The 10,236-nt window shown below is 31.6% G+C and overlaps 1 protein-coding gene across 1 annotated transcript in view; it reads right to left on the bottom strand.

The window, feature by feature from the left end:
• Nucleotides 1-8,171: 8,171 nt before the first annotated feature.
• LOC111389893 (lon protease homolog 2, peroxisomal) overlaps nt 8,172-10,236 on the bottom strand; it is a 26,474-nt gene continuing 24,409 nt past the window's right edge. Inside the window, exons 15-17 of the mRNA XM_023014872.1 lie at nt 9,873-10,118; nt 8,846-8,947; nt 8,172-8,638 (exon numbers count right to left, since the gene is read on the bottom strand). Of these exons, the coding sequence (XP_022870640.1) occupies nt 8,555-8,638; nt 8,846-8,947; nt 9,873-10,118 (432 nt within the window). The 3' untranslated portion in view covers nt 8,172-8,554. The remainder of the gene's footprint in view (nt 8,639-8,845; nt 8,948-9,872; nt 10,119-10,236) is intronic.

Genomic DNA, 10,236 nt, shown 5'->3' on the forward strand with positions numbered 1-10,236 from the left:
ATAAATTAATAGGAATCATTGATCATTGTCACCTAAACTTATTTTATTTAATAATAAGAAAAGACTTTGAACTAAACAAATTCAGTAAGGTCCATTGTCGCCTAAACAATAACTGCAATGGAAGAAAGTTTGAGGATTAAATGTGATAGTGTATAAATGTTATGAAACTTTTTATAAAATTAAAATGTAATCAAATTATTAAAAATTATGGTGTAAATACATTCAGCCACAATGTTTTCATTAACTTACCATTGTAAAAAGTGGGCAACTATAATTCATAAGAGGATTTGACGAAACTCACGAATCGAATCGGACCGAACCGAACCCAATCAGAACTGAACCGAATTTAGGCAGTTATTCTTAAGTTAAATACCCAAATGGGTATCTGAATTGAGAACCGACAATTATTTTCGATTCTCAATTCTAGATAAAAAGAAAAAAGAATAAGAATTGAATCTCCCTAATTTTTTAAATTTATTTATTTTAGATTAGCTAAATTATTTTGTTTTTTCTACATAAATTTCCTAACAAATTAATTTAGCTCAAACCCAAAAATATGATCTTCCTATTTTTAATTTCCAATACAAATTCAATTTAATCAAATTGACATATGCTTTACCCAAATCCGTTATTTTACCGTAGTGTCGTTTCAACCATTATAGATAAATCGAATTGAAACTTGACTACGCCTCTCTTAATTATTGTGACTCGCTATCTTCTTTTTCTATGATTTTAACAATCAAACCTATAAAGACTCAATAAAGAGAGACGCAAAAAATACAAAATATTGAACTATATTATTTTGTAAGAGCGAAAATTGAATATATCATTAGTTTGATTAATGTAACTTTATAAATATTAAAAAAACTTAATTATAGTACGAAACTCGAAAGCCAAATGAAATCGAACCTGAACAGTTCCATAACTAAATTTGAATCCGACAGTTCCACTTACTCAATATTAGAAAATTTTGGATCTGGTTTGGTTCTCTTTTCGATTCTAAGAAAAATCGAACCGAACCGAACCAAACCAAATCATGTTAACCCTAATAATTCAAGTTTTGAATTAACGAATTTTAGGACATTACTGTCCAAAGCTCATTTAGCCAAACATTTTCCCGAAAGCTTAGGATTTGGTCCCATTTGTACTTTATAAAATGATTTGGAACTCCATTTTTACCATACTTTATTTGATTTAAAATCATAAAGAAAATCCTTAAAGATTTATGTTTAACTTGTAATACTTCTAAACTTTTAAATAGACACATGAATAATCTAATTAGAATCGGTGCTCATTTCTATTCAGCACCGATGACATGTCATATAAATTAATTAGTGGATGAACTTACGATAGATTTCAACATTTGAATTAAGTTTAAAATTCACCAATGAATTTATATAACACATCATTGGTGCTTAATTCAATTTTAAATTTAATTTTAATTAGACTTTCTATCTTAGAGTTTGTCATGCATTTTCTAAAACGTGATTTATATCGCAAGTATACAGTGTTAAGTTTTGTAATATAATAAAGGAGTTAGAATGTCGAACCCATGGGGATTGTAATTTAATTTCTACAAAGTACTATAATTGAGTAGTTTTTATTTTATCTAGAAAAATGAAATTTTAGAATCAATGTTTTTAAACTAAATTAACACGATGAGTGTGGTGACGAATTCAAGGGATGCAAATTATACAACTAAATCAAAATGGAAAAGTTTAGGGAATAATTTCACCTCACTATCAATTATAATTCAATTATGTTCAGTCATGCAAATCAAATTTTTCATATTTAAAAGCAAAAATCCTAATGTATTTCTCACCCCCTCTTTCGAGTACCGATTAGAAATTAATCCTAGATTTCAATTCCAACATCTCTGTTCCGAATTGAAAATCAAGAATTTAATAAAGATTTGATTCTTTTGTGGAGTAAGCTTCACAAATTTTATACTTTCTCTCGAAACTTATAAAACTTATGTTGTGTCAATCTTATGATCATGCATAAATTTCGCCTTCTCGAGCGTCAGAATTGATTAGCATCATCAAATCATTCAATTGTTGATCAGGCAATCGAAAGCATTAAAATCATGATTCAATTAAACATATGTGGAAAATAAAATAAAAATAGCTATGATAAAATCAAATCATAATATCAAATTTGGTTACATCAAACCCTAGAATATGATTTTAATTCATGATATATTATATGGAAACACAAAAATTTATATAAGAAAACATAAAGAAGAGAGTAGAAAAAACTAGGATGTAGATATTCAATTTCTTCTCTTGATGTTATTCTTGCCTCGGCGCTGTGGCGTAGGGCTTGAACGAGTATGTTGGTGTCTTGAACGAGTTAGGGTTGAATTAAGCCAAGAAAAGAGTTCAAAATCATAAAAACACATTTTCTCGCATATCCAGTGCCTCGGCGCCCAAGATGGGCATTGCGACGCAGGGGTTGCTATTATTGACAATAAGTTGGGTGCTGTGGCGTAGGGCTTGCTATTATTTTCAGTGAGAGCGCCCAATTTGGTGCCTGGTTCGGTCGAAAACGACAAATTGCACATTTTTTAATATTTTTAGTATAATTTTCTTGTTAATTGTCCAATTGAGGTGATTCAAGATGCGTTGAAAAGTTAACTCAAAGAGCTACAATTTTTATTCAGACATCATTCTCCAATTAGATCGTTTGCTATGTCAAAAATGGGTCTCAAATTGATTTGTGATCATATTTTGCCTAAAATTGATCCATTGGACATTTTTCTTCATTCAATTGACTCTTAACACTCTTGGATCTTCATCGAGAGGTTCGACACAACTTTTAAATATTTGCGCTTTAGTCCTCGAACTTTGGATCTCTTACAATTTGACATTTTCTCCAATTTCGCTAACTTTTGTTTATTTCATTCAATTTCATTAACTTATATCACAACATCAAAACACACATTAAAAGGTTCTAAAACACTCTTAATTGTAGCAAAATAATGAATTAAGTGGTATAAATATAATGAGTATGGAGCACTCATCACAATTATCAACTGGTTCTATGCTACACATAATGTGTCCATTGTAGGTATATTTGGCTCAGCACAGTGCAAGGCGACCCAATTCCACATCCGTGCCTTGCATCTTGGTTATTATTAGCGTATGTTTGGCATCTTTATAAATACTTATCAAAAGTGAAATTACTTTTAATTCACGTATTTTCTTAATAGGGCTGCACGAAAAATAGTAAAACTGCAAATCAAATCAAAACCGTTGGTTCAGGCCCAACTAGACCCATAGTTTTTTCTCACAAATCGAACTAAACCGTTTCAAAATGGTTTGGTTTAGATTTTAATTTTCAAAAATCGCACAAAACCAAACCGAACTGTGTTTATAATTTTTAATTAAAACAATAATTTTATTAACTTACAAAATTTTATAGTTTTCACTTTTCAAAAAAAAAATCAATTTAGCAATACAAATTACAACTAGTCAATTGAAATAATCATATGAAGTAAATTAGGTTCATCATTATTGGCCCATGATTTAACAAGTTCACAATACATGTCATCATCCAATATCTAAACTAAACTAAAATTATTCCCAAATCATATGAAATGAAAAAAGACATATTTCCGACAATCTAGATCATAATTCAACAAAACTACGGCAACAAATCACGTTCAAAGCTTCAAATGCTCTAGCATGAACTCTTATTTCCCAAACATAAATTGGTCGTCTTTTGCCTGTTAGTCTGCTAATTTCTATTTGAATTGCCTCTTTCTCTCTTCTATCTCAGTAAGTCTCAGATTTTCATTCAATCCATTTTTCCATGTTCATTCTTTATTTATTGTTTTTGAACTTATTATACACTTGTAAGTTGTGGTTTGGATAAAAAAAAATGACTATATATGTGCCTAGATGATTAATGAACTTGTCTGTGGTTTGGAAAGAACAAAGGACAGAGCGTATTGGAGTAAATTTAACCAATAATCACTGAACTTTATACTTGGTTACTACGTGCTCACTCATTTTTCACAGGTTACTGAATGCTGACTCATCTTTTCATATAATTACTCATTCACCACTCGTCTCTTCAAATAATTGGGCGACTTTTGCGGCAACTTTTTGACAACTTCCGACCACAAAGAATGTTGAATTTTGATACCGTTGAAAAGCCCATGATATCCTCTTCAATTACCACCCAAAATCTCATTATAACTCCAAGGTATTCGATCGAAATTTTGCCTTAAAAGTCGCCCAAAAATTCTAAAAATTTGCCCAGATTTTCAGATTTTTTGGGCGACTTTTAAGGCAATTTTTCGGCAACTTTCGACCATCAAAATTATCGAATTTTGATACCATTGGAAAGCTCACAATGTCCTCTTCAATTACCACTAAAAATTTCTCCATAACTCCAAAGGATTCGATCGGAATAAACTCACAAAGTCAGCATCCCGAACTTTGTCCAGATTTTCGCCTTTTCGAGATGCTGACTTTGTGGGTTTATTCCGACCGAATCCTTTGGACTTGTGGGGAAATTTTGGATGGTAATTGAAGAGGACATTGTGGGCTTTCCAATGGTATCAAAATTCAATAATTTTGATCGTCGAAAGTTGCCCAAAAAATTTGAAAATCTGGGCAGATTTTCAGAATTTTTGGACAACTTTTAAGGCAATTTTTCGATCGAATCCCTTGGAGTTATAATGTGATTTTGGGTGGTAATTGAAGAGAACATCGTAGGCTTTCCAACGGTATCAAAATTCGACATTCTTTGTGGTCGAAAGTTGTCGAAAATTTGCCGCAAAAATCACCCAATTATTTGAAGAGACGAGTGGTGAATGAGTAATTATATGAAAAGATGAGTGAGCATTCAGTAACCTATAAAAGATGAGTGAGCAAGTAGTAACCAAGTGTAAAATTCAGTAATTATTGGTTAAATTTACTCGAGCGTATTGATTGTACAAAAAATGTTAAAATTCCCTAACTAATACTATTACCTTTTACTTTCATTTAAAGAATGAAATTCGTCAATTCCCAATAACCATAAGCTCCATCCGTCTTTGTATATCTAAACATATCATGTTCAATCTTTATTTACCATATCAATAACAAGACGAAATGAGTTTTAACCAAACTGTAATAGCGAATGTGATTCTAGCTTTACCCACCGTTATGTGATAATGTAAAAGTCAAACAAAAAAAGGTTAATAAAAATGAAGAAAGATATATTTGTTTTATTAATATTTTTTAGCAACCAACTTTAAAAATAATTAATTGGTGGGTTTCATGATAAATATGAATGTAATTTAACATTTAACATTATTAGTTATCCTTTAAATTTTTATGTTAACTTGTTTTAAATATATTACTATAATGTCAATTAGTAAATAGCGAATTAAAAAATCGGAAATTATGTTTTGGTTTGGTTTGGTTCGAAAAACAAAATGATTTTGTTTGGTTTGAAAAATTTTCAAACTACTTGAAATGGTTTGAGTTGAAAATATATTACAAACCACCCAAACCGAACCAAGTTTACCCTTATTTCTTAATATCTATAAATACTACTTTCTTTACTTTTCTATTTATAAACACTTTCCAAACATACCCTTAATAATATTGCGATTATAGACCATAAAATCGTTATGCATTCTATTCAAAATTTATCAATTTTCATGTAGTGGGGTTAGTTGATAAATTTTGGCCTCGATTTGACCAGTTGCTCTGCATGATCACCCTAGTGAGACATGTAAGGATATCATAGTATACTTGTGCTATATAGAAGCATCTCTAATGTATTCTATAAGTTGTACGTAGTCTACGTGGTAGATATGTTGAAAGACTTTAAATCTACATGAGAGTCATTTAGCATGCCAAACATAGTTTCTGAATTTAAATGGAGTTCTAGATAATGTCTATTTTTATTCAACCACGTTAGCTTGACAAGTTTCAATCAACTTGCGTTGAAGAAGATTTTTTTTTTTTTTTAAATAATGTCTATTTACTTATATGATAAAAATATTTTGTATTGGAGATTCTCTCCAAGTTTTAAGTACAAAAGTACGTATTTAAAATATGTGATGGATTAATATTGATGTAGAATATTAATTTTTTTCAATTCACGGTGTTTTGGTATGAACCCAAATTAGGACATGTTTGACAAAACATTTGGAAAGTCAAAAATTATTTTTGAGACCAAGAACTTGCTTTTGAATATGTTTAGATAATTTTTTAAAAACACTAAGTGTAGCTGAAAGAATTTTTCAAAGAAAACCAATGTAAAGTAACTTTCTCAGGAACTTTTCTATAAGAAGCAGACATCCTATCAAATGAAACATTCCTGTCTCTTAGATTGTGTAATCCAATCTATAATGACTCACTTTAATCTTTTGATCGGGTAACTACTTCAAATTCAAATCTCAACCAATTAAAAAAAATAAAATAAAATAAAATAAAAAAATCTCTAATCCCCTTTTGATGGATCAGACCAACATTTCAACTACTCTAATGATAGATTAAGCTACTAATACTATAGAGGCTTATTAGCTCTACCCTTGCAACCTAATCACAAATAATCCATATTTGTTGTATGTTCCGCATAGCTAGTTAGATTTTGCAACTATTTCTTATTTCATTAAAATACTAAAATTCAAAAACCATGTGAATGATTATATGTTATAAATATCTCTGAAGATTCCGCAAGTGTTACTCAATATAATAATTTATTGACGTTAAAACGTAACAACAATAGATTCAAGTCATGATTTAACAACACAAAGCTCAACTTTATGGTATAATCTCTTTAAAGAATTAACAATAATTCTCAAGAGATTTACACGTGTGTACGAAATTTAAATTTTTCTTGCTTATATCTTCTTTGTAATATAATTTATGATCTCTTTACAATTAAGTTAGCCACAAATTCAATGGGGGACACTTAGTAGTGGCGTAGGTGCAATTAAAAATAATATCATAGATTGATAGTATGTCATTAACTCTCTTACCCATTATTTTATATCATGTTTGTTGTCATTTAATCTTCTTCATTGGGCAAATTAACCATTCCAATTAAACACGCATGGAAAAAGACTATAATATAAATAACCATATAGAGAAAAAAAGTCAATTTGTTGGAAATTTATTTGTTTAATCTAAGCATTGTCAAGGAACTTTGATATTATATTGTTACGGTGTCGAAATCATATCAAGAATTAAACATAAAATAGTGTGAGCAATACCATATGGCTACTATTATTATAATGTATTAAACTAACGGTAGCCATTAAAACCATATTTTCTTTTCTTATGTTATTTAGGGCCTGTTTGAGTCACATTATTTCAAAAAAATGTATTCTTAAACAGTGATTTGACATCATTTCAACCACACGTTCTTCAATAAAATAATATTACACGCAGATCAAAAACTTTTTCTTATTTTTTTAATCACATATTTCCCATCAATACACTATTTAAGAATACATTATTACGAAAATAATGTGGTTCAAACACCCCCCATGTTATTTAATTCAAATTCAGTGCGCCAAATGCAGCCTAAGGCACTTTCAAAGTTTAAACAATTTCTAGTTGGTGGTGGTTGGATTTATTGGACCTGTCTAAATCTATAGATTAAAAAACAGACTGAATAACTTTGGTCAAGCTGATTGCAGCTTATTCAATTTAATTTATCAACTTGCTAGGGAAGTCAAAATTCCAATTTAAAGAGTCATTTTTTGCAGCTGTTCTACTATTTTCTTCTATAATTATAATTAATATTACCACCCTTCTTATAGTGTCCACATCTACACCAAGAATCAAAATGCATTATACTTGTTTGAATTTGACTACAATAATATGAATGATGCTTCTAGCATCAGTAGTGCTAGGCACGAGTCGAGTTTCAAGAACAGCCCACATCAAAGCGGAGTACTTCACCATATATTTTAAGCTCGTCTGGCCAGACTCTACTTCTACCTTTAATAGAAAAGCACTGTGTGTCAACTTCTTTTAAAAACTTTTCTAATAAAGCAATTCAAGAAAATAATTCAAATAAATCCAAAAGCAGCTTCTTAATCCCGGAAGGAACTTTTCTATTTTCCAAAAGATATATCAAATGGGCCTCTAGAAGAGGAACAAAAGGGTTACTCCACACCAGATTATCCCATTATAACCAGAGGATTAAGGAAATCGGAATATAAAATAAAGAGTTTTCTTCTTATTTCAACATGGACAATAAAAGGAAAAAGGACGCAGTTTATACTGCTGCAAATTTAGCTTGCTGAGAGAAGAATAATACAACAGGGAAAGGGTTTCGTATAAAGAAAAATGTAAGCTTCAATGTTCCAGCAAATACAGCTTGCTGAGAGAAGAATAGTACATAGGATTTTCATGAGAATGTTACAAGACACATTTGAAACACTGGAAATTAAATAGGGTCGAAAAGTTTGCTGCATTTAATAGCCATCTTTATGCTTGATGCCGGCCAAAAGAGGTCATCGTTCTGTCTTTGCAAGATGTCTGGGCGACAATCGGATGTGTTTAATCACAAGATACTTATTATTAGATTGCGAGGCTTGTCATAATTTAGAGTGCTGTCTCCACGGGCAACCACCTTCAAAGGCATGTTCTAACACGTCCTCCATTCGCTTCGCTAGTAAAATCTATTTCAACAAGAATTAATTAGAAAATGAACCATGCAATCTTTTGTATTTTAGTCAGCGTAAATGACCGAAACATCTCAAAGGCCTCAATTGAGTTCTAGAAAGAAGCGTGATAAAATCCGGTTCAATTTTGGATCTCTGGTTATAGTAACCAGCTGAAGCTGGCTGTTAACAATTGTGAAACACAGTCGAGGGGGAACATTTTACCTCGAGGCTGGAAAGCACAGCTGATGGTACCTCCACCAAGTCCTTCAAGTTTCTTTCTGGTAGAATAACTCTCTTGATACCATACCGATGGGCCGCTAAAACCTGTGTAGTATGTTGTCAAATATCAAAACTAAAAGCAGATCACCTTTGCGGCAAGGACTGCTGTTATCTAAACTGAAACGTGAAAAAACAGCTGAGCACAACGAAGTAACCTATCATTGATTAAATTGTTCATATGAAATACACAGTGTTTCGATCAATATCAATCTCTTTTAGTTTGATAGGTATCCTATATATGGCATCCAAAAAAGCAGAAAGATATTGACATCATCCCAATGAGCTCAAAAAGTCAAAATTACCGTGTCTCTGAAAGAAAGAGATAGGGTGAAGCATATTGACGTTACAATGTTCCGCTTATTGCCATTTTTAATTAGGTATATGGAAATTCAGGAGTCCAACCATTACAGCTCTACTATCTTTTCGAAAGTAAATACTAGTAGTCACTAGTAAGCAGGCTCAAGGGCATAATACCAACTTCTATCTTGAACTATATCCGATTCAAATGGAAGTGTTTGACTCTGTACCTGCACCGGAGTCTGGTGAATCTCACGTCAAAATCTTTCTCACATCAAAGAATATGCAAAACCTCTAACTTTGCTAGGGATAGAGGTTGCAGGAGGATATGATATAGAAAGAATGAGGAGAGCAAAAGGAGTTACTATTCAAGGTTATTGTAGCATGACATACTGTTCATGCTATAGTTCTTGATCACATTAGGTCTTATTTCACTTAATGTTCAAAATGTTCAAGGACAAGCGCGCTAATTTCTTCTGCAGTTATTTATGGTAGCTTAATCTTTTTTGACAAGGTGATTTGAAAGGTGGAAGCAAACATGTCGTGACAGACACTAAACTGAGTTTCTCCACCAGGAAATTCTTTTATGGTCTAGAGTCAAAAGAGTTAATTGATTCAGATTGATGAAACCATACCTAAATACTAAAATAAATGCCATAAAAATAAAGCATACCTTATCCTTAATACCGCCTACAGGTAAAACCAAACCTCTAAGAGTCATCTCCCCTGTCATTGCCGTATCTGCTCGTACTTTTCTCTGACTGAACAGTGAAACCAGTGCAGTTACAAGAGTCACGCCAGCTGATGGTCCATCCTTAGGTACAGCCCCAGCAGGAAAATGTATGTGAATATCCCGGCCTTCAAGGAGATTAGTTTCCTCAGCAGTTGCCAACTTAAGTTCTGTTGCTCTTGCTCTTACCTGTATAGGAAGAAAGAACAATAAAGTTTAAGAGGGAAAAATACTCTTATTTCACAAAATCATCTTGCTTTGTGGATCAGAAAGTAATCTACAAGACGTATAATGCATCAATTACACA

The sequence above is a fragment of the Olea europaea genome, unplaced genomic scaffold (assembly GCF_002742605.1).
Source record: "Olea europaea var. sylvestris unplaced genomic scaffold, O_europaea_v1 scaffold630, whole genome shotgun sequence".
Lineage (NCBI taxonomy): Eukaryota > Viridiplantae > Streptophyta > Magnoliopsida > Lamiales > Oleaceae > Olea > Olea europaea.